General features: G+C 38.1%; 1 protein-coding gene across 2 annotated transcripts in view; it reads left to right on the plus strand.

The window, feature by feature from the left end:
• The window catches only part of GABRG2 (gamma-aminobutyric acid type A receptor subunit gamma2), a 125,000-nt gene that overhangs the window by 88,217 nt on the left and 10,716 nt on the right, over positions 1-26,067 (plus strand). For both annotated transcript variants that reach the window (XM_059059801.2, XM_059059806.2), the window contains exon 7: positions 25,037-25,189. In XM_059059801.2, coding sequence (XP_058915784.1) covers positions 25,037-25,189 — 153 coding nt within the window. The remainder of the gene's footprint in view (positions 1-25,036; positions 25,190-26,067) is intronic.

The raw sequence follows: 26,067 nt of genomic DNA on the forward strand, positions 1-26,067 counted from the left end.
ATTTCTGAAGAGTTATGATTCCCAGATTTCTAGATACTAACTGGTAATTACTGTAATGTCGCTAGGGTAAAAGAATGCCTGCATTGTCTAAGGAACAGCAAGAAAGTCATTTTGGCTGAGAATAGGCATCAAGCACAAGGAAATTTGGGTTGAACCAAGGTGGTGGTTTTGCCAGATGAATCTGATGAATGGCAGCAGAGTTGAGAGAGTATAAAAGAGGGTGTGTAATGATCAAAGAATTGACACAGAGTAAGGAGAGAGAGAAAATATTGATGCAGTGAGGGAGAGTAAAAATGTTATAGAAATAATGGATTAAAGGTCCCTGTTAGGTCAAAAGATTTTGAAGACCAGACTACCTGAGGGAGTTAACTAGAAACAAATGAGATGCTAATCATATGGCAAGATTCATAAAACAGAGATTATGGAAAAGTTGCAGTTATTAATTTTTTAAAACATGGTGTTGAATATGCCACACAAGTGGGTGAATGAAGTAGTATTGAGACCAACAACACTGCATCATCAGATCTGAGGAATTCAAGGAACTCATGTGACAGAGTTTTATAGACTGAAAACTGTGAATTGATATCAGAGGTGTCAGAGAGTGTGGCAGTGGGCCAGGAGTTAAAAATCTTCAAGTAACTAGGGGAAGAAAATCTGGGCATACTAAGATTAGGCATGGTAGATTCAAGGTAGCTAGTGTTGATGTGGTTGTAGAGGATATGCCTGGGGAGGAGTTATCTGCAACTTAATCTTCCCCTATAAATGAGGAAAGACATTCTGGAGAAACAGGTTTCCCCAGTGTGTGGTGAAGCCCACCACAGTAGTTGACACCTGATGACTGGAAAGGCCTGGAGAGTCATTGTTTTAGACTAGTGCATTGATTCACTCTTGACCTATGTTGGGGAGGATGGGATTATACCAAGTGTGAAATTCCACGTGACACCTTTAAATGAAGTTGACACTTTGGGGGAAGGCAGATATTATCCTAGCATGGGGTTTCCCTACTCAGCCTCATAATGGTGATAGAAGGCCTAGGACATGCTTCATATTGCTCTAGGACTAATTCCAACTTCCTTAGTATGACGCACATGAAACTCAATATCTTCTTCTCCAAGCTTTCCTTCTCTACATTCTCCTTCACCCAGTCCAAACACTGTACATCACAGTCACAACAACTGTTGATAGCTTTTTAAACATTTAAGGCTCTTATGGGCCTTAGGGAATTTGCATTTGCTGCTTCCTCTGTAGAATGTTCTTGTATTCTTCACTTGACAACTGCTATTTCTCCTTCATTACTGAGTTGACATGAAGCAACCTCTGAGAATGTTTGGAACTCTCTTCCTTTGTTCTCCTCATTCAGGGCACTTATAAGAGCACCACAAATTGCCAGTTTACCTGAAGTACGTGAGTGACACTTTTTCAGCCGGGACATTCTTGGTTACCCTTGCATCTGCAGTTCTTACCACTGGGAGTGGCTTTATTTTTTAAATATATTTTTTAACATCTGTATTGGAGTATAATTGCTTTAAAATAGTGTGTTAGTTTTTGCTGTATAACAAAGTGAATCAGCTATATATATACATATATCCCCATATCCCCTCCCTCTTGAGCCTCCCTCCCACCCTCCCTGTCCCACCCCTCTAGGTGGTTACAAAGCATGGAGCTGATCTCCCTGTGCTATGCAGCTGCTTCCCACTAGCTATCTGTTTTACATTTGGCAGTGTATATATGTCAATGCTACCCTCTCACTTCATCCCAGCTTACCCTTCCCCATCCCTGTGTCCTCAAGTCAATTCTCTACGTCTGTATATTTATTCCTGTCCTGCCCCTAGGTTCATCAGAACCTTTTTTTTTTTTTTTAAGATTCTATATATGTGTTACCCTATGGTAATTGTTTTCCTCTTTCTGACTTACTTCACTCTGTATGACAGTCTCTAGGTCCATCCACCTCACTACAAATAACTCAATTTCATTTCTTTTTATGGCTAATATTCCATTTTATATATGCGCCAAATCTCCTTTATCCATTCATCTGTCGATGGACACTTAGGTTGCTTCCATGTCCTGGCTATTGTAAATAGAGCTGCAGTGAACATTGTGGTACATGACTCTTTTTGAATTATGGTTTTCTCAGGGTATATGCCCAGTAGTGGGATTGCTGGGTCATATGGGAGTTCTATTTTCAGTTTTTAAGGAACCTCCATACTGTTCTCCATAGTGGCTGTGTCAATTTACACTCCCACCACCAGTGCAAGAGGGTTCCCTTTTCTCCACACCCTCTCCAGCATTTAACGTTTATAGATTTTTTGATGATGGCCATTCTGACTGGTGTGAGGTGATACCTCATTGTAGCTTTGATTTGCATTACTCGAATTATTAGTGATGTTGAGCATCTTTTCGTGTGTTTGTCAGAAATCTGTAAATCTTCTTTGGAGAAATGACTATTTAGGGCTTCTGTCCATTTTTGGACTGGGTTGTTTGCTATTTTGATATTGAGCTGCATGAGCTGCTTGTATATTTGGGGAATTAATCCTTTGTCAGTTGCTTCGTTTGCAAATATTTTCTCCCATTCTGAGGGTTGTCTTTTGGTCTTGTTTATGGTTCCCTTTGCTGTGCAAAAGCTTTTAAGTTTCATTCGGTCCCATTTGTTTATTTTTGTTTTTATTTCCATTTCTCTAGGAGGTGGGTCAAAAGGATCTTGCAGTGATTTATGTCACAGAGTGTTCTGCCTATGTTCCCCTCTAAGAGTTTTATAGTGTCCAGTCTTACATTTAGGTCTTTAATCCATTTTGAGTTTATTTTTGTGTATGGTGTTAGGGGGTATTCTAATTTCATCATTTTACATGTAGCTGTCCAGTTTTTCCCAGCACCACTTACTGAAGAGACTGTCTTTTTTCCATTGTACATCCTTGCCTCGTTTGTCATAGATTATTTGATGACAGGTATGTGGGTTTCTCTCTGGGCTTTCTATCCAGGTCCATTGATCTATATTTCTGGTTTTGTGCCAGTACCATACTGTCTTGATTACTGTGGTTTTGTAGTATAGTCTGAAGTCAGGGAGCCTGATTCCTCCAGCTCAGTTTTTCTTTCTCAAGATTGCATTGGCTATTTGGGGTCTTTTGTGTTTCCATACAAATGGTGCCAATTTTTTGTTCTAGTTCTGTGAAAAATCCCATTGATAGTTTGATAGGGACTGCGCTGAATATGTAGATTGCTTTGGGTGGTATAGTCATTTTCACAATGTTGTTTCTTCCAATCCAGAACTTGCTATATCTCTACATCTGTTTGTATCATCTTTAATTTCTTTCATCAGTGTCTTACAGTTTTCTGCATACAGTTTCTTGTCTCCGTAGGTAGGCTTATTACTAGGTACTTTATTCTTTTTGTTTCAGTGGTAAATGGGAGTGTTTCTTTAATCTCTCTTTCAGATTTTTCATCATTAGTGTATAGAAATGCAAGAGATTTCAGTGCATTAATTGTGTATCCTGCTACTCTACCAAATTCATTGATTAGCTCTAGTAGTTTTCTGGTAGCATCTTTAGGATTCTCTATGTATAGTAACATGTCATCTGCAAACAGTGACAGTTTTGCTTCTTTTCTGATTTGGATTCCTTTTTTTTCCTTTTTCTTCTCTGATTGCTGTGCCTAAAACTTCCAAAACTATGTTGAATAAGAGTGGTGAGAGTGGGCAGTCTTGTCTTGTTCCTGATCTTAGGGGAAATGATTCCAGTTTTTAACCATGCAGAACAATGTTGGCTGTGGGTTTATCATATATGGCCTTTATTATGTTGAGTTAAGTTCCCTCTATGCCTACTTTCTGGAGGGTTTTTATCATAAATGCGTGTTAAATTTTGTTGAAAGCTTTTTTTGCATCTATTGAGATGATCATATGGTTTTTCTCCTTCAATTTGTTAATATGGTTTATCACACTGATTAATTTGTGTATATTAAAGAATCCCTGCATTCCTGGGATAAACCCCCACTTGATCATGCTGTATGGTCCTTTTAATGTGCTCTTGGATTCTGTTTGCTAGTATTTTGTTGAGGATTTTTGCATCTCTGTTCATCAGTGATATTGGCCTGTAGTTTTCTTTCTTTGTGACATCTTTGTCTGGTTTTGGTATCAGGGTGATGGTGGCCTCGTAGAATGAGTTTGGGAGTGTTCCTCCCTCTGGTCTATTTTGGAAGAGTTTGAGAAGGATAGGTGTTAGCTCTTCTCTAAATGTTTGATAGAATTCTCCTGTGAAGCCCTCTGGTCCTGGGCTTTTGTTTGCTGAAAGATTTTTAATCACAGTCTCAATTTCAGTGCTTGTGATTGGTCTGTTTATATTTTCTATTTCTTCCTGGTTCAGTGTTGGAAGGTTGTGCTTTTCTAAGAATTTGTCCATGTCTTCCAGGTTGTCCATTTTATTGGCATATAGTTGCATGTAGTAATCTCTCATGATCCTTTGTTTTTCTGCAGTGTCCATTGTTACTTCTCCTTTTTCATTTCTAATTCTATTGATTTGAGTCTTCTCCCTTTATTTTTTGACAAGTCTAGCTAATCGTTTATCAATTTGTTTATCTTCTCAAAGAACCAGCTTTTAGTTCTATTGATCTTTGCTATCGTTTCCTTCATTTCTTTTTCATTTATTTCTGATCTGATATTTATGATCTCTTTCCTTTTGCTAACTTTGGGGCTTTTTGTACTTCTTTGTCTAAATGCTTTATGTGTAAGGTTAGGTTGTTTATTTGAGATGTTTCTTGTTTCTTAAGGTATGATTGTATTGCTATAAACTTCCCTCTTAGAACTGCTTTTGCTGCATCCCATAGGTTTTGGGTTGTCGTGTTTTCATTGTCATTTGTTTCTAGGTATTTTTTGATTTCCTCTTTGATTTCTTCAGTAATCTCTCGGTTATTTAGTGGTGTGTTATTTACACTCCATGTGTCTGTATTTTTCACAGATTTTTTTCCTGTAATTGATATCTAGTCTCATAGTGTTGTTGTTGGAAAAGATGCTTGATATGAATTCAGTTTTTTTACATTTACCAAGGCTTGATTTGTGACCCAAGATATGATCTATCCTGGAGAATGTTCCATGAGCACTTGAGAAGAAAATGTAATCTGCTGTTTTTGGATAGAATGTCCTATAAATATCAATTAAGTCTATCTTGTTTAATGTATCATTTAAAGCTTGTGTTTCCTTATTTATTTTCATTTTGGATGATCTGTCCATTGGTGAAAGTGGGGTGTTAAAGTCCCCTACTATGATTGTGCTACTGTCGATTTCCCCTTCTATGGCTGTTAGCATTTACCTTATGTATTGAGGTGCTCCTATGTTGGGTGCAATAAATATTTACAATTATAATATCTTCTTCTTGGATTGACCCCCTTGATCATTATGTATTATCGTTCTTTGTGTCTTGAAATAGTCTATTTTAAAGTCTATTTTGTCTGATATGAGAATTGCTACTCCAGCTTTCTTTTGTTTTCCATTTGCATGGGTATCTTTTTCCATCCCTTCACTTTCAGTCTGTATGTGTCCTTAGGTCTGAGGTGAGTCTCTTGTAGACAGCATATATATATGGGTGTTGATTTTGTATCCATTCAGCTGGCCTATGTCTTTTGGTTGGAGCATTTAATCCATTTACATTTAAGGTAGTTATCAATATGGACGTTCCTATTACTATTTTCTTAATTGATTTGGGTTTGTTATTGTAGGTCTTTTCCTTCTCTTCTGTTTCCTGCCTAGAGAAGTTTCTTTAGCATTTGTTGTACAGCTGGTTTGGTGGTGCTGAATTGTCATAGCTTTTGCTTGTCTGTAAAGGTTTTAATTACTCTGTCAAATCTAAATGAGATCCTTGCTGTGTAGTGTAATGTTAGTTGTAGGTTTTTCCCTTTCATCACTTTAAATATGTCCTTCCACTGCCTTCTGGCTTGCAGAGTTTCTGCTGAAAGGTCAGCTGTTAACTTTATGGGGATTCCCTTGTATGTTATTTGTTACTTTTCCCTTGCTGCTTTTAATATTTTTTCCTTGTATTTAATTTTTGATTGTTTGGTAATATGTGTCTTGGCATGTTTCTCCTTGGATTTATCCTGTATAGAGCTCTCTGCCCTTCCTGGACTTGATTCACTATTTCCTTTCCTATATTAAGGAAGTGTTCAACTATAATCTCTAAAAATATTTTCTTAGTCCCTTTTTCTCTTCTTCTGGGAGGCCTATAATTCGAATGTTGGTGCATTTAACGTTGTCCCAGAGGTCTCTGAGACTGTCCTCAGTTCTTTTCATTCTTTTTTCTTTATTCTGCTCTGTGGTAGTTATTTCCACTAGTTTATTTTCCAGGTCACTTATCTGTTTTTCTGCCTCAGTTATTCTGCTATTGATTCCCTGTAGAGAATTTTTAATTTCATTTATTGTGTTGTTCATCATTGTTTGCTTGCTCTTTAGTTCTTCTAGGTCCTTGTTAAACATTTCTTGTATTTTCTCCATTATATTTCCAAGAGTTTGCATCATCTTTACTATCATTACTGTGAATTCTTTTTCAGGTAGATTGCCTATTTCCTCTTCATTTGTTTGGTCTGGTGGGTTTTTACCTTGCTCCTTCATCTGCTGTGTATATCTCTGTCTTCTTATTTTGCTTAACTTACTATGTTTGTGGTTTTCTTTCTGTAGGCTACAGGTTTGTAGTTCCTGTTGTTTTTGGTTTCTCCCCCCAGTGGCTAAGGTTGGTTCCATGGGTTGTGTAGGCTTCCTAGTGGAGGGGACAGGTGCCTGTGTTCTGGTGGATGAGGCTAGATCTTGTCTTTCTGGTGGGCAGGACCATGTCTGGTGGTGTGTTTTGGGGTGTCTCTGAACTTATTATAATTTTAGGCAGTCTTTCTACTAGTAGGTTGGGTTGTGTTCCTGTCTTGCTAGTTGTTTGGCATAGGGTGTCCAGCACTGTAGCTTGCTGGTCGTTGAGTGGAGCCGGGTCTTAGCGTTGAGATGGAGATCTCTGGGAGAGCTTTCGCTGTTTGATATTACGTGCGATTGCGAGGTTTCTGGTAGAGCAGTGTCCTGAATTCGGCTCTCCCACCTCAGAAGCTCAGGCCTGACACTTGGCTGGAGCTCTAAGACCCAAGGTCATAGCACTGTTACTTATCTGCAAAGTTGGGATTCATTCCCGCCTTGTGACCCCAAGTCCAGTGTGCTTTGATTTCCCCCTTGTATTAAAAAGAGGATCTGTATATTTCTGACTCCAGTTCACAGAACTGGCAGGGAAGCCACCTGGTTTGACAGCAGAACTCTCCCCACACAGGAAGCATCAAGCACTCACGAGGCTTGTCCTGGGTGGCCATGAGATGAGTAGTTCCATTTCTGCCTGCCAGAATCTTAGAAGTTTCTATAGAAACTTCTCTGTAGAGGTTTTAACTGGGTTCAGTCTAATATACTATCCAGATGGTCTCAACAACACCTACTCTCTCAAGGTTGTGTCCATGAGACAGCTTCCTGCTCAGGGAAGCTGGGAGTTGCTTATAGCAGGTGATCAATAAACACCGGTTGCTATAAAGCTATTTAACTCTCAGTAGTAATTGATCTTCCTGAACTTTTATTTTCACTATTCCAAAATTCCAGATGTAATTCCCAGACATCATTATCCCTTCAAATCTACCTCATTAGAATTCAACAGTGGCACTCTTAAAGGATAACAGAAAAAATATCTTAAGACACATATGTAATGGAGATTAAGAGACCAGAATTGCCTGGAGCTCCTGGATTCATGTTAAGGATTGTTTTTAGCGAAGTCATCAAATCACACACTGACAAATCTATGTGTTTTGAATATGAATGTCATTTCTTTTGGCATGAAACTCATCTCTTCACTATTGCCTATACTTTAGATATTTGGGGAAAATGGATTTTTCTCCCAAATTAAAACTATGCTAAAAAAATTGAGATTATTCTAGGTTCGTATTAGGATGTTTCAGTCTATCTTCTTTATCTAAACACTGATATGATTTGCTTTAGAGTTTATGACTAAACTTAAGCTTTTTGTAAGATTATAGAATTGGGAATATTCTTATTCATCATGTAATCCAACCCCTGGAAGCTCAAATCTCCAGACATGAGGAATATTGAGGTTTGGACTTAATGGTGGATTAGACAGTCTTCTCAGTGTGGCTTAGATGGAGCTGGATATGATTCTAGACTCATATGTGCTATGACACCAGAAATCCCAACATTAAAACTCTTGTCCGTTGAGTTAAAGCATTGTGTCTACAGGAATCCCCTGTAAAATGTAATGCTGCTAGGAAAGACAGTCATTAGACAATTAGTCTATCATGTCTTCTTTCACCTAGATCAACTGGAAGGAAGGGAATGTGACACAGTTAAGTGTAGACATGAAGAAACATGTCCAAAGAGTTACGTAACTTATCTAAAGTTATCTACCTAGTAAGAACTCGTGTCAGGGTACAGGTCCAGATTTGATCTCAAAGCCCACACTATTTTCACTGCATAAACATGACTCAGAAACAGTGTTGCTCAGGGAAAGCAGGTCAGAAAGCCCTGTGTGAAGTTGGGCAGTGGGTGGAAAGGAGATCTTCAGTCACACAGGACAGAGAGCATCAAGAGGAAAAGGCCAGAGAAATGGAAAACGTGAGATATAATTTCACCCTCTATCATGCTTTTGTTTAGATCCTCAAAATTAAGCAGAAAAATGGAAAACTGTTTACTTATAACTGCTGGTCTGACTTCCTGAATACTTTTCCTTTCCCGGGGATTAGCAAATATGGCTACATGCCAAGCCAAGTATCTCTGCTGCTTAGCTATCCCGAATTTTCTTCCCTGGCTAAGATACAGTGAGGAGGTATATTGATTACAGTTCAGATTATCATCTGGGTCATTCAACCTACATTCGGCAAGTGGTGTTCTTTTACTCGTGCAGGCAGAGAGACACTGTCAGTGTCTCCCTGAAGGACAGTTGACTAAGTATGGTGAGACAGTTTGTTAGCATCCCTTCCCTTTTCAGGGTTTCTTTTACATAACAGCACGTCACAGCTCTTCAAGGAACAATGCTAGAAACTGCCCTGGCTTCCCTTCTCATAACATACAGGAAGGAAACATCAGCACTTGCAAAATACTCTTGCTTCAAGCCCAGCTCTCAGCTGGCAGATAATCAATTTCCCCCAAAGCCAACCTCCTCCCACTCCTCTCCTCTCCATCTTCTGCAGTATTACGCATGGTAACCTATGACAGAGGATGAACTTTGAGTTTCCAGTTCTCTAGGAGGAAAGTTGGGGAGTGAGGGGCCTCTCTTACATTCCTCATTTCTAAGATGAAAGAACTAAACAAGTTGATGTCTAAAATTGCATATTTCTATGGGTTTAGTTATTGTGTTATCATTTCAGTATCATGCACCCCAAAATTGGTGCAATGCTTTTAAGGGAAAGTCACCATGAGAACATTTCAAATTGAGAATCAAGTTACTGAAATTTTTTAATTTTAGATCTGATCCTTTGTGTCCCTGGATGTATAATTTTAAGTCTCCAAGTTTCAGTTACAGCTGGACTAGATGATGTTTGAGATTCCTTCTAATTCTAAATAGTCTAAGCTATATGCTGTCTCTTTTCCTTTTAATACATTTTTTACTTACTTTAAAGCGATAGTGGTTTAAAGGAATGATTTTACAACTAGGAACAAAGGTGGTCTATTTATATTCTATTCTTTATCAGTGTCTTTTCTTTGTTTTTTAAAATTTATTTACTTTATTTATTTTTTGGCTGCATTGGGTCTTCGTTGCTGGGCGCTGGCTTTCTCTAGTTGTGGCGAGTGGGGGCTACTCTTTGTTGCGGCGCGTGGGCTTCTCATTGCGGTGGCTTCTCTTTGTTTCAGAGCACAGGCTCTAGACGCATGGGCTTCAGTAGTGTGACACATGGCCTCAGTAGTTGTGGCTCATGGGCTCTAGAGCACAGGCTCAGTAATGGGTGGCACATGGGCTTAGCTGCTCCACAGCATGTGGGATCTTCCTGGACCAGGGCTCGAACCTGTGTCCCCTGCACTGGAAGGTGGATTCATACCCACTGCACCACCAGGGAAGCCCAGTGTCTTTTCTTAATAAGAACAATGGCTAGACAATATAAGAGAACTACGAGGAAATATGGGGAATGTTTATGCAACCACAATTTTTTTGGTATCTACAAAAGATGAACTACACATAAGCTTGGTGACTTTGACATTCGCGTAGATTATGAATTGTCCATTAAAGCTGACACATGTATAAAACTCTTAGAGGAAAACATAGGCAGAACACTCTATGACATAAACCACAGCAAGATCCTTTTTGACCCACCTCCTAGAGAAATGGAAATAAAAACAAAAATAAACAAATGGGACCGAATGAAACTTAAATGCTTTTTGCATAGCAAAGGAAACCATAAACAAGATGCAAAGAAAACCCTCAGAATGGGAGAAAATATTTGCAAACGAAGCAACTGACAAAGGATTAATCTCCAAAATACACAAGCAGGTCATGCAGCAGCTCAATATCAAAAAAACAACCCAATCCAAAAATGGGTAGAAAACCTAAATAGTCATTTCTCCAAAGAAGATATACAGATTGCCAACAAACAGAAGAAAGGATGCTCACTCAACATCACTAATCATTAGAGAAATGCAGATCAAAACTACAATGAGGTATCACCTCACATCAGTCAGAATGGCCATCATCAAAAAATCTACAAACAATAAATGCTTGAGAGGGTGTGGAGAAAAGGGAACCTTATTGCACTGTTGGTGGAAATGTACATTGATACAGCCACTATGGAGAACAGTACGGAGGTTCCTTGAAAACTAAAAATAGAACTCCCATATGACCCAGCAATCCCACTACTGGATATATACCGTGAGAAAACCATAATTCAAAAAGAGTCATGTACCATAATGTTCACTGCAGCTCTATTTACAATAGCCAGGACATGGAAGCAACTTAAGTGTCCATCGACAGATGAATGGATAAAGAAGATGTGGCGCATACATAAAATGGAATAATAGCCATAAAAAGAAATGAAAGTGAGTTAGTTGTAGTGAGGTGGATGGACCGAGAGACTGTCATACATAGTGAAGTAAGTCAGAAAGGGAAAAACAATTACCGTAGGCTAACACCTAACACATATATAGAATCTAAAAAAAAAAAAAAAAAAGGTTCTGATGAACCTAGGGGCAGGACAGGAATAAAGACACAGATGTAGAGAATGGACTTGAGGACACGGGGAGGGGGAAGGGTAAGCTGGGATGAAGTGAGAGGGTAGCACTGACATATATACACTGCCAGATGTAAAACAGATAGCTAGTGGGAAGCAGCCACATAGCACAGGGAGATCAGCTCAGTGCTCTGTGACCACCTAGAGAGGTGCAATAGGGAGGGTGGGAGGGAGACGCAAGAGGGAGGGGTTATGGAGATATACGTATGCATATGGCTGATTCACTTTGTTGTAAAGCAGAAACTAACACAACATTGTAAAGCAATTATACTCCAATAAAAATGTTAAAAAAAAAAAAAAGCTGACACAGGGCAAAGAAGAAAAGAGAGAGACCTTTTCTTTTTGCAGAGAAGGGATCTTCTCTTTTTAATGTTTGGTCTTAAAACATCACCAAAAGTATCTTCCCTACCTTTGCAAAGTTTCAAGATACTAACATTTAACTTAAAGCAGCTATTTTCAATTCTGTAACGTTCTATACTTGCAAACCAGTTTACAAATGTTTCCCATTACTACTTCCATGCCACAAAAATCAATATATTGTTACAGAATTTTTGGGGGGTGAAGGAGCTATACATTAATAAATTCTACAAAGTGCACATCCTATAGAAACTGCTTGAAAACAGTCAGTGAGATTTTTCCTCCCTACAGGGAAGGCTGTAGAGGGGAAGAAAGGGACTTCCATTTTCTCACTATTTATAAACACCAGATTCCAAGTGGGCTACAATTTCATTAATGCCAACACCAAGTCCTCCTTGGGAAATCTCTCCTGATCAGCTGCTTGAGAAGTTGTTTCCTTAATGCTGAGAGAACAGTAGTGCTTAGCAAATAACATAACTGTCTAAAATTAAGGATTATTTTTTATTGTTTCTTTGCAAATCATAAAAGCAGTTACTCCACAGTAAGCATTGGTTAAATCTGAAGTTTATTCAGAAACTCAAGCATGGGAAAAAAGAGACAATCTAATTAAATCTTTAATGCATAAAACTATAGTTCAGTTTTACAACTCACAATGTAGTTATTTAAATGACAGTATTAATGAAGACGAAAAGGTTCTCAGGGTAAATTGAGGGATGTGGCTCCTGGTGCAAGTTGCATAGTGAGAACCCTGACCTCTGGGAGCCCCTGTACTCCTGGGAGCCCCTGTACTCCTGGGAGCCCCACTTTCTCTTTTGGAAAATGAAGAAACTGGCCTGGTCTCGAAACTCTCTTTTAGCTCTGACACTGTAGGATCAAATCCAAATTCTAATTCAGCAATGAAAGCACTGAAAACTCCCTATGTAATGAGGCCAAAGACACAGTTTTGGTGAGCAGAGCATTACACCATTGCTCTTGATGCTGATTAGACACAGAATACCATCTGCGAAAATAAAGCAAGTGCCAACTCAAAAAAAAAAAAAACAAAACAAAACAACACATGGATTTGGAAGGCTTTTGATCATCTCCTGCATCACTCCTGCCATAGCAGAAGTCAGATAGAAAGCAAATGCCGCATACTACAACTCACATGGTCCTCCTCTCAGAAGAGCTGCTCTCAGAGGCCCATTTTGCTCAAAAACAAAATCCTCATCTTCCCTGTGGACAGAGAATGCTGGGCATCAACCCCCTGGTCTAGACTGTCCTGTACAAAATGAAAGAGACACAACACTATGTGGCAAACGCATTGATGCTAGAATTCATTCTTGGACATATAAATTGAAAACCAAGACAGCCCTGAGGTCTGAATCCCAAATATAATCTGAAAAGTGGATGTGGTTGCCTACTTTTTCCAAGTTTTCATATTATTTTCCTTTATTACACAAGCAAGTCCACTACAAGGGTGTTTGGGTGGATAGAAGGAAGTGATTGTGCTACCAGTGAAGTAGAGGCAGGACAGATGTCGTCTCACCAGCTCTGAGGTGGACTCTTGAGTCTGCAAAGACTCATACCTCAAGCACAAGGCCTGCTGCCCACAGATAGGGAGGCTTCTGGTGTCACGGCTGCACTGTGGCCTTCTCATGCTTTTGTCTGTAATGGAGTCTTCTCAGGGGAAGGAAGAGAATGGATTATTCTGCTCTCTTTTCTTTTACCCCAAGTGGCCATTACAGTGCAAAAGGTGAGGTCCTGTCAGGTGTAGAGCTATAGAATCTTTAGGTTTAAAACCAGAGGAGGAAAGAATGAGATTAAGTTTTTGATTTTCTGACAGGTGGAGAAAAATAGAAATATTTATTGTAAATATAAATCAATATGCAAAGCTCTACATACAACTAAATTCTCAAGGTCATGAGACCCTCTGACTTATGTAAAGAGAGTTAAAAAAGAAAAAAAAATGGTTGTAACATTCAGGAACACATATTAAGCACCTACTATGTCTCAGTCTATGTTATAAACACTCTACAGGAATCATTCTACTTAATCCTCATCACAACTCTGTGATGTAAGGGTGACTATCACCTACATTTTTCCATGTGGGAAAACCGAGACAACAGACATTAAATAATCTGCTCAAGGTTATGGAGCAAATGAATGTCCAACTAAGAAATAGCTAGTGTTTTTTATCTTTTCTTTTTTTGGTTAAATGTCTCATTCCTCCATTTTTTTAAAAATAAATTTTAAAACTCCCATTGGTGAAATCTGGACATATATTTCAAATATGCAGATTTAAATAACATCACTAATGATAATTTTTCAATCTTAAAATAATATTTAACATTTGGTATAGGATTTCCACAAGGTCTGTTATCTAATTAAATCAGTCATATTTTGTAAAGAAGTCAAAAGAGGAGAAAGAGATTTAACCAAAGATCACACAACAAGATAGTAGCCAGACAAGAATTAGAACCCACGTGCTCACTTTGAGTTGCAGTGCTTTTCCACCCAAAAGATGAAGTTTCATGATTCAGAGATACTGAGCTTTTTTAGAACCAACTCTATGTAGTAGATATAATTTATGATGTAGTTGATATTTTTTACGGTAGTAATGACTTTTGACAGACATCTTAAAAACTACCTTGAATATCACAAAATGCAAAACTTCCTGGGTGAAAGAATTCCAGCAGGAAGGAAAACAAAATAAAGCAAGACAAACAAAAAAACAAACCTTTAAAATAGAGTGCTTGGGCATAGAGCAAAGAGCAAGTTGAGATCAAGTTTTTAAGCCTGCAATTGTGCACAGTATCCCTAGGAGTGATTTGACATCTTTGGGAACATTTTGTGATCTGACCTTTTGCAGTCATTGCCTGCAGTTGCCTGAATTCAGATGTCCTTTTTCCAGCTGCTTTCAAAGTCATTTTAGAAAGCTTGGTATTCTGGTAACATTAGGTTTCTCAACCTCTATGGAGTCTTTTCTTTAAGCAAATGTCAGTGCCTGGGTTAGACTAAGCACGTCTGCCTTCAAAGGCAAAGTTATGCCAGACCCATTGAAAGAGTGGGAAAAAAAATGAGAAAATAAAGTATTTTTGCTAATATGCTTATTTCTCCAGAAGAGTTTTCTGGGTTTTGAGGTACAATTACTAATAATATTTCTCTTTGTCTCCTGACTTTGAAACCATTTGTGAGATGCATTCATAACTTCAACAGAGGTCAAATATCATCTTCATTGCTGGTAGCATTGGTTTAGAGGATAAATTTGTAGTCAGAGTTGGGATTCTTACTGTATCTCATCCAAATCTAATCTTTGGTATTAACCAACTCAAAGGAGATTTGGGTGTGCAAGACCAACATACTTGCTTAACTGGCTAGCTCCAACTGAGTCCCTGTAGTAGGGAGTAAGTGAGATAAAGCTCTAGATTAACCTCTAAAAATTAGCCCATGGTTTGACTCAGGAGAGCTAACCAAATGGAGAACAGACACAAGTGACTGTCAGATCCATCTAATAAGGAAACACAAGTAAGGAAATTGGCTAACTGTGCCAATTTCATCGATCAGATAACACAGAATGAATAAATTGGGAAGAAGTCAGCAGGGAATGTTTTATTTCCAGTACTTCTGAAAGGGTGGAAATCCCTATTTAATAGGTCAGGAAAAAATGAGAGATAATGAAAACCATGGCTGCTTATGCCTAAAGACTTCATTATCCAGGGGCTGAACTATGAACCATGCCTTTTCCTACTGGGAAGTCTTGCTTCTTTCCAAAGATGAAGTCTGGGATTTCTATTCGTTTCCTGAGGAGTACAGTCTCATCATTTCTATGCTGGAATGGCAAAATATAACATATTGGTCACTTTTCTGTAGCCCTGGGATTATAACTGTGAGAAATCAATTGAAATTTCTAATTACAAGGAGCATAAAGTCCTTCCTCAGCTAGCATGTACCTCAGGTTGACTGGAAGTAAATGACTGCTATCTTTCTCATGATTTCTCAGATTTTCACTGATACCTCCATTAAGCCAGTCTAATTTTCTTATCAAAGTTGACAGACAGATATTACTCTAGTATGGTGTATGTTCCTTATTGGTATCTCTTTTCTGAGCTATTAAAAATATTTCCAGTCAGCAACTTGAAGCCAGGAGAACTAAGTGGAATATGAATTCACATTTTAAAAATTTACCTGAAATGAGACTTCTCAAAGAGAAACATTGTGAGATCTGGTGGTATCACTGTAATATGCTACATATGGAGTAACCACACATAAAAGGACATTTTCTTACCTTTCAATACCAAGCTATGTTGCTATGTAATTAGTCTGTACTTCAGAGTCCAAGCTGAACAGAAAAGAATATGTAATTTTTATGACGTAAATTTGTGAACTATATCAAAATGATATGTTCATATAAACAAGAACAAGGCTGACTTCTTAACTATTGTTCCTGACAGTTGCAGGTAGCCTTTTAACAGAGGCTAAAAAAAAAAAAAAAAAAAAAAAAAAAATCACTAAACAGGAAGCTGCATGTACTACTCATCTATACACTGTCTCTGAAAGGTTACAAAACACTTTCCCTACCATTAGAAAATATGGTTTTTCACCACAGCCTTAGTGATAGGTGTGATTATCCCTATTTTACTGGGAGAATTTGAACAATTTACCCAAATCCCTGCACCTTGTTAATGACATCACTAGTACTTGAATTCTGGGACTGGATCCTGTATATTTTCCACTACAGTGAACTACTCTGCCCTTATGTAAAATATGTTTTAGTATCTAGTCAGATGTTTGTAAGAGTTAAGTTTAAATACACTAGGACATTGCGTTTCTTTTGAATGGATCAAAGTAGCAAATGCATTCATTTGTATCTTCAGCTTTAGATTTCTGAGCCAGAGTTGTTTTATTTATATAAATCCCAAGGTGGATTCATTTGCTACAGTGTCGGAATTTGATGATGGGCTCAAAATTACAAAAGCCGTGTTGAGCTAAGAATCAGTGGTGGCTTTTTCAGAGGGTAAGGAAGAGAAGCTATTACACTAATACAAAGAGTGTTCTAGAAAGGAGTGCAGAGAACTGAGATCTTAGCAAATGCCTAGGTCCTATTTGAACATAGAGAAAACCACTATCTGGAGGCTTTGCCAATATTGAATTTCCTTTCATCTAGAGCTGTTCTCCAAGAGGAAAATTCTAGAATGGTTGTTAAGTTAGGCTGGCATCCTAGACAAATGAATTTCAATCCTCCTAAAAGTAACAGGTCTATTATATAAGGTTTAAGAGCAAATGAAAGGAATTTTTCTTGTTATGATTGGGGCCCAATCATATGGCCCAATCATCCATACCAGCCTTCTATATTATAACCCCATTCAGTAACTGCTCAACTTTCTGCTTTTCTGCTTTATCTCCATGAACCTTATCACTGGCTCAAAATGGGCAGGCTGTTTACTATGAAAAGAGTACTGGTTTGGGAGGCAGGAGTCTTGGGTCTGCCACTCTGTGTCCTTGGATAAAACACCTGTCTTTTTCAATGGGTCTCAATTGTTTAATCTTGAAGAGGATAGACTTGATTGATATAAATGCTAGGACCCTTTCTAACTTTAATTCTCTTTTGAATGTTTAGTAGCACTTCTATGCTTGTATGTGCCAGAATGGTGTTAATTATATTCCACAGATTACACTACTTTGTAATCGTAACGGACATTAATAGGCCTTTTACTGTGTGCCGGGAATTCACCAGGCAGGTTATATATCTTAACTCTTTTTATGTTCATGATAACCCTATGAGGTATATTCTCATCATCCCTACTTCACAGATAAGAAAGTCAAGACTCAGAGTTAAGGCACTTGCCTAAAATCATACAACCAGTGAGTGACAGGACTAGAACTTTTGAAGCGAGCCTGACACCACAGTCCTTGCAGTGGACGCTTTTGATGTCCCCTCCTTCCCATTACCTTTTCTGAGCTGGTGCACCTATTGCTCAGGTGCTGCAAGGGTTGGCTGCTAGCAGCTCATCACTGTCCGCCTCTCTGGAGGACTGCCTTTGACCAGCATAGAGCCATATGATCTAGGAGATTAAGACCACCCCACCTTAGCCTGTGGAGTACAAATGACTGCTGCTCTGGCCTCAAGGTGGGACTAACTCTGTGGCACAGTTTGTTCCAGAACCTCCTGGAAGCTCTCCTCCTCAGGCTGAAGGAAATCCATGCTTATCTTTTTTTCTGCTCTCCTTGCCTGCTTCCCTCACTCCCCATTTTCTAACAGCTAAACCGCAACACGTCACCCTTGCAGGAATTCTGGACTCCACCTTGGCTTCTAACTTGAAGCAGCTCCTGTCCTTCAAGACAAATCTGTGCTCCCTTTCCTCAGTGCAGACAGTCAGAGCGAGTCTTGAAAAGATGGATTTATCCTGGAAAATAATTATAAATCACACTTTTTATTTTTCATTGTATTCTCCCCAATTGCTATTTTGTTCTTTTTTCATTACCATATGAGCTTAAACAAACAACAGATGAAATAATAAGGAAGTTTTGAAATGAAAACACATATTAGACTTAACGTGGAGAACTGCGATGGCTTTTTCAGCCCTTTGTCCTCTTCCTTCCCTAACTGAATCTAGCTGAGACGCTCAGATCACCAATCGATTCTTTAATAAGCATTATGCAGCCACTCTGATGCAGCTGATTTTTCTTCTTTTTCTTCTTCTTGGCAAGCAGCTAAGACTACTAACAGCTCACTGTGACCTTATATCCACATCTTTGGGGATTAAGTTCAGCAAGGTATCCAGTAAAAAATATTTCCAGAAGCAATAATTTCTAAAGTAACGTGTAATATTTTAAAAGTCCATGTTGATCTCTGCCTTGGTCTTAAATGCTTTGGGTGTATAGTTCATCCGGAATTTTTTTTCATGGCCATCTGAGCTACAGCATTTATTCATTTAACAAATAACTGTTGAATTCCTTCTGTGTACCAGGCATTGTACTAGATGCTGAGAATGAAATAGTGAGCTAAATAGCTATAGCTACTTCTGTCATGGAGCTCATGGGTTAATTATAGTCTAAGATGTAATTCAATATTCACACCAATCATATACTTCCAATTAAGATCAGCTCTATGAGAGTCATGTGGTGCTATGAGATCTTACTGAGAACATCTGATGGAATAACGGCTTCTGTGATGATGGGATACATTCATTGACATCTGAAGAAAGAATGGAGTTAAGTAGAGATGGGGATATTAGACTTTGAGCTGAGCGAATCAGCATGTGAAAAGACCCTAATGTGAGAGGCAGCAGGGAGCATTTAAGGAACTGCAAGAACCCCAGCTGGAGTGTAAAGAAATACTATTTAAGATGAAGCTGGAGAATAGTCAGGGAAAAGACGACACGAAGTCTTACAGACAAGTTAGACTTTTTTAAAAAAAAAATCTTTATTGGAGTATAACTGTTTTCCAATGGTGTGTTAGTTTCTGCTTTACAACAAAGTGAATCAGTTATACATATACATATATCCCCATATCCCCTCCCTCTTGCATCTTCCTCCCTCCCACCCTCCCTATCCCACCCCTCTATGTGGTCACAAAGCACCGAGCTGATCTCCCTGTGCTATGCGGCTGCTTCCCACTAGCTATCCACCCTACGTTTGGTAGTGTATATATGTCCATGCCACTCTCTCACTTCGTCCCAGCTTACCCTTCCCCCTTCCCATATCCTGAAGTCCATGCTCTAGTAGGTCTGTGTTTTATTCCCGTCCTACCCCTAGGCTCTTCATGACATTTTCCTTTTTTAATGTGTCCTGATATCAATGGACAACAGTGGAAGGGTTTGGAGGTATATGTATATGACATGATTGGAGGTGTGGAAAGTATTTCAGAAATTGGAGGCAACATAGGCAAATGAGGACAAAAGAATGAACAGTACCCCTCGGGAGAGCAGAAGGTAAGTCAGGTTGGTTGGGCATAAAATGGAGAGATTATAAATGGTGTGAGACACAGCTGGGATGGTTCATTGTGGACCAGGGCAAAATGGACTAGAATCATGTGTTGAGTAGAATGGATTTTATTCTGAAAAGCTTGAAGGGAATGGCATGAGCATAAGTGCATTCTAGAAGGATTAGCTTAGACCAGCATTGTCCAAATGAGCTTTCTATAATTTAGTAACTTTTATAATTTTATATATAAATAGCTGTTAAGCACTTGAATTGTGGCTTGATCAACTGAGGAAATAGAATTAAAAATTTTTTTTAGTTTTCAATTTTACTTAAGATGGCTACCACTTAGCACAGGTCTAGTCACAGTACGGGGTATATGTGTGTAGCGTGTGCTGGTGTTGGGGGCGGCTGGAAGGTTGGAATGAGGAAAAGGATTGAAGAGGTAAGCTGGGAATCTGGGAGAGATATGATGCCAGGAAGAATAAAGACAGGAAAATCATAGAAGCATGAAATGAAAATATTTAATTTACTTTGTCTAGGGCTTAGAGAACATGAAGGGAATAATGAGAGGGAGAGAAACCTAGATTAAACTCAAAATTACAGGGCTTCCCTGGTGGCGCAGTGGTTGAGAATCTGCCTGCCGATGCAGGGGACACGGGTTCGTGCCCCAGTCCGGGAAGATCCCACATGCCGCGGAGTGGCTGGGCCCGTGAGCCACGGCCACTGAGCCTGTGCGTCCGGAGCCTGTGCTCCACAACGGAAGAGGCCACAACAGTGAGAGAGGCCCGCGTACCCCAAAACAAAACAAAAAACAAACAAACAAACAAAAAAAACCTCAAATTACAGATGGCCTTGCATGCCACACTAAGGAGTTTGGACTTTCTGTGAAGAGGAGCACGGATCTCTAAAGGTTTGGGAAGACTGACATTTAAGCAGAACTGTCAAAAATGTGCTTGCCAGAAACTTCATCTAATCAGGGTATGTAAGATAAATTAGCATCTGTGTGTTTTATTAGAGTCCTTGTGCCTTGGAGTAGTGACACTATATTCATATGTCTTTCTTAGCCTGAGGACTCCCTCATGGCAAGGATTACAGTTTAGCTATTTTGCCCTCTCTTGACCTCCAAGGACCTAGTTGCCAGAAAAATGTTGAATGTAATTCCAGAAGAGCTGAGAGCCTAAGCCATGACTGGGAATGGTTGGCGAGTGACAGATGCAGAAACACTTGGGAGTGACATGCATAGAAGTTAGCAGCTGATTAAATGTGAAAGCCTTTTCTCTCCCACAATGCCCTAGGTGCATAAGGTCAGGGATTGGGATTCTGCCCAAGGACTGGGTATTCTACTCATAATTTTGGGCATGGAGCAAATCTTGAAAAACACTTGGTGCTAATTGAAAGGCAATATTTAATAAACATTTTTTTGCAGTGTTTATTCCAAATATCTAGAAGTAAAATATATTGTTATGTGCTTCCAGATTACCTTCCAGCTTACGTCAGTGTACACCCCTACCAAGAGTGTGTAGCTCTGTTCTCTCTCTGTTTTGTCAGTACTAGAAATTATCAGTTTCTTTCGCTGATACCGTAGGCTAAAAATGAAATACTATGATTTTACTTTGCATTTCACTGATCACTACTGAAGTTGAGAATCTTTTCTTGTATTTAGTATCTATGAATTGTCCATTCATTTTTTTCAGCCTAGTTAAAAATGTGGGTCTCTTTCTCAATAATTAAGAGCATTACTTATGTATCAGTGATATTAGCCTTTGATTTCTTATTTATTTGGGAAGTATTTTATTCAAATGTGATATTTTGCCTTCTAAAATGATTTAAAGGAAAAATACCTATAATACACAAGTTCTAAGTTTTACATGGTAAACCTGTAATTTTTTTCTCCTTTATGTTTGTTTTATGGTGTACTTGACAAAGCCTTTTCCACACTAAGGTTATGAAGATGTTTAATTATATTTTTTCCTTATGTAGTATTTATATTCATGCTTAAATTTGAATCTTCAGTAGATCTTAAATTTATTGTTGTGTGTTAGCTGAGGTACAGATCTAATTTCAGAAAACCCTTTTCCTAAATGAAGTTGTAGCCAACAAACTTCCCTGCCTGCCTGTGGTCAAAACCAGCCCTGTGGAATTATGCCTCAGATTCAGTGAGGAGTGATAAAGGAAGATCTACTGCATTGTCTCAACACATCTCTCTCTGTCTCTCCGAGTTGTAGTAAGAGACAAAATAATCTTGTTATTTAATTTAGAATCAGTCTGTGAGATTCCATGGGTCTGTATCTCCACATTACCTTATATAGTGCTCTTTGCATAAAAATGATTAAAAATATTTGTTGACACATAAAAAAGAGACTAGAGAAAGGAATGTAAGGAAGAGAATATTAACACTAATTATGCCTTCAACTTAACCTGGTAGGGAATATATGCTCTATTCAACTATATTTAAGTGGAATAAGAAACTTGGAAGAGGAACAAAGTGGTTTTAGTTTTTTCAGCATCCTGACAAAATGTTTAGGAGGTTTAAAGATAATATTTGCAAGCCATACAGCCCAGTGTCTGCACATAGTAGGTCCTCATTCCTGGTAACTAGAAAATAGTTATTATTTCAGGCGTTCACTGGAGGGGAAGATGTCTCTATCATGGACTCTTTAAGTTTTTAAGAGGAGATAGCTTCATGTATGAAATAAGAGCCTAAACACTCCAATATATCTGAATTTTAAAGCTTTCAAATGGTTAACATCACCTAAAAATATAATAACTGAAGTTCATTATTCGCTAATGTTGCTGTCTTCCTAAAACTAGACATAAGATTCTTACAAAAAATAAAAACTGAACATTAATGGGTGTTATTCAACTTATATGTCTTCTCTACTCAGTCATAGGCTGTGTGTGTTACATTCTAAATTAGGAACCAAACTAATTTCTAAAATGCTATGACTTTAAATATCATATGTTAGAATAAATCAATAGAATAAATTTGAAGTGGCTGAAATAACCACCTTTGACTTTAATCCTTTTGGGCTTGGGGAAATCACTGATGTGGCACTTTCAGGAGATTTGATTTTATAGGGTCCTCAGCTGGAGAGTTTTTAAAAATACAGAAAGTGATAGAGCCTTAGATATAAGACAGGCATCAGGCTGTCACTGTGAAGCTGCTTTGCTTTTAAATGGCCCATTCCCAAGTTTGAATCCATAATCTAGTGACAGAAAAGCTTTGGATTTGCTGGCAAAGATGAAAGATGCTCAGAAGCTATTACCTTAAAATAGAAATTGATAGATAAATACGCTGTAGAAGCTTAGATTCTGACCTAATGGGAAGTGGAGAATTAAATTGAGATAATTATCTGTTCACTTGAGGCAAAATTAAAGTTCACCTTTAACAAAAGTCAGATCATTAATGCCAAAGTGTAGATTCTCATTCACTTACATGATAAGGACTAAAAAAGGAGTTACTAAAATTGTCTAGATTTATCTAAAATATTATAATTCATAAAGTTTCATTTAAACACGTTTAAAATATGCAGAGTATTCTCAAGGACTTGGAAAATAGGGAGAAAAAGTGCCCCCTGAATATTATTATTTAAAAAGAAAACGTCTCTTTCTTTGTGTTTCCTATGTAGAATAAGAAACTTGAATTCGCCTCTAGTATTGTGATCAAAGAAACAGGAAAGAAAAAGATATTAATAGGGATCATCTCAAGTTAAATGTCTTTATTCCTCAATCATCACCTCTGTTATATTCTAAATCAGAACAAAAGCAAAGACCAAACAAATTTATGAAATGCTATGACTTTAAATAGCTTAAGCCCAAATAAATCAACACAGAGAAGCATCATCTCAGGGAACTAACCAAAATCTAGTTATGATCAATAAGAAAATTCCTACCTTTAACTTTTCAGGGATAATTGCTAAATAATGGCTGATTACTGCTCTTGGACAGGGAACCAATGTTCCCATGGGAGCCTAATTCCCTAATTAGTTTCTGGGTCACTAATGTTGCCTTAACCAGGATACTGAATTAGCTAAGTGACAGTTCATCAATCCACCGAAGGGCAGTATTAGGATGTATTCATAACCCCACTTAGGAAACACTGCCGGATTAGAGGAGTCTTTACTCCCTTGAAGAGTACCCAGTGAAGGGTTTTCCATATCAGCAGCTTCGAAGGGTGTGGAGTGAAGCTTGAGAGGGGGAAGGAAGAAGTGGATTAGGTAGTAAAAATTCACCCAGCTAAGTCAGTCTTCTCCCCATGAAGCTTCTAAAGTGCCTTATTTTCGAATCAGATCTAAATCATCTAAGTAAGTAGAGAGACACAGACATGAAGCCAAATAATTCAACTAAAACACATGATTTGGATTTCACTGTCCATGCATTTTAGGACAAATCACAATTTAGTAAAGAAAAAAGAAGCAACATTTGAAAAGTGGTCTCGTGTTTTGCCTCACATTAGGAGAGTAGATATAGTCTTTGAAACTGATGTTCTCTAACAGTACTATAAAGAAACATAAATATATAGTAACTGGGATATGTCTGTCTATATATTTTCTAACTTCAAAAATTAAAATTTTGTAAAATTTCACTTGGAATCACACAAAATGAAAGACATGGAATTTTAAAAACAATGCATACTTCATGATTTTAACGAATCATAGACTTGGGATTATGTCACATTACATTGTTCTCATGCATAGCTATATGGTCGTTCTTGGATTCCTTGATTACTCTCTGTATTATTTACATAAACTCCTTTGTAACCCAAATGTTCCAGAATACAACTTCTTGATTTTTGTTTCTCTCTCTGTATTTAAATATATAAATATATTCATTCATTTAATCATTTACTCAACAAATGTTACTGAATGCCTATTTGGAATCAAGCAGGATGCTAAGTATTGATAGGGCAACGATGGGCTAGAGTAGGCACAGTCTGTGGACTCATGCAGATAAAGTCTAATAGGTGGGTCAGATATTACAAAATAACCACACGAATGAATGAGAAATTACAAACTGAAGTTAACTGCTATGAAGGAAAATCGCAGGATTCAACAGAAATATGAGAAAATGTCTCAGCATAGAAATGTGGTTATAAACTGAGTAAAACAGTCATTTATTAGTACCAAGCACCAGGATATTTCTCTCTGGTTTGTATGGAGAAAAGTCCTGAGAACAAGAGGAAATTGTTCCAAATCTTAGGATTCATTGCAGGCAAGAAAGGCACAGAGCAGAAAAACACTGTTTCTTTCCCTCTCCACCAAACAAAAAATTTCACATTGTGTGTATTAAGTAGGCAGAGAAGGCAATGTCAAAAATCACACGAAAGAAGAAAATACGAGCAATGTGCTCAAAAACGTTTCCTTCCATCAGTAATCACATTGCTTCTAAAAGGATCAGAATTCAGTACAGGTTGGGTTTTGCTTTTTGTTGTTTTTATTCTTAACACAGGTGGGTTAAAACTTTCAAGTGCACATAAGAGTTATATACATGCTTATTTTCAACCACTTTGCAATTCTGTTAAGGGTTTCCATGGTCTGTCTTTGTTCTGTTCCAGGAGATTATGTGGTCATGACGGTCTATTTTGACCTGAGCAGAAGAATGGGATACTTCACCATCCAGACCTACATCCCCTGCACACTCATTGTTGTCCTGTCCTGGGTGTCTTTCTGGATCAATAAGGATGCTGTTCCAGCCAGAACTTCTTTAGGTGAGACACAATTCTTTGTGTTGTACTGTCCCAAGGTAAGTACCAAATACAACTAATCTTTATTCCCCTTTAAAAATTGACTTGCTTTTAATTCAGTCATCAATTACATAGAAATGCCATTTGTTTCATTTTAAAGAAAACTAGCATGTTAAAAAAAAGAAGCAGTGTATAAAGTTTCCTAGTTTTGTTTGGCTAAATTACCTCCATAGGCTTTCTTCGGTAAGTTTTAAAATAATTTAAATTAACTGCGGGGAGCGGCGGGGTGGGGAGCTTTTCTTTTCAGTAGATTTTTTTGTTTTGATCTCTGGGCAGCAGCACACTAGAGCTGCTCACACCAGCTCATGAAAGCTGATTGTGTTTATCTTTTCCCAAAGTCGGGTTTAGTTATGCCACATTGGTAGTGAAATCAACCAAGGTGAAAATATTAACAACAGGGAAATAGGCAAACACTAAAAATCAGGGGCACCTTTTTTCTAGGGAATCAATTGTTACACATTTACTAGCACACCACTGGCTATTGATTAATGTCAACATGCATAATTATTGTGACATTTGAAGACATACATACACAGTAATCGGCTCCTTATAGAAGAACCATTGAAAAGATTATTTTGGGGAAAACATAATTACCTGTGAAATTCTGGGACCCCTCTCTCCACTTTTAAGATTATTTGCAGTTTGCTCGCTCTCTTGTATATGGTGATATCTGTCTTGGAGTTTCTCATCTTTTTCCTCACACAAGGAAAGAGGACTCATGTAGATTACGACAAAGCCACAGACTCACAGGGACATTGAAGGCTAGGCCCATGAATAAAATTCTCATACTACATAAAATTTCCTAAAGACTTAACTAAAACTACTGAAAAATGAATTATAAA

Source organism: Kogia breviceps, chromosome 4 (assembly GCF_026419965.1).
Source record: "Kogia breviceps isolate mKogBre1 chromosome 4, mKogBre1 haplotype 1, whole genome shotgun sequence".
NCBI lineage: Eukaryota > Metazoa > Chordata > Mammalia > Artiodactyla > Physeteridae > Kogia > Kogia breviceps.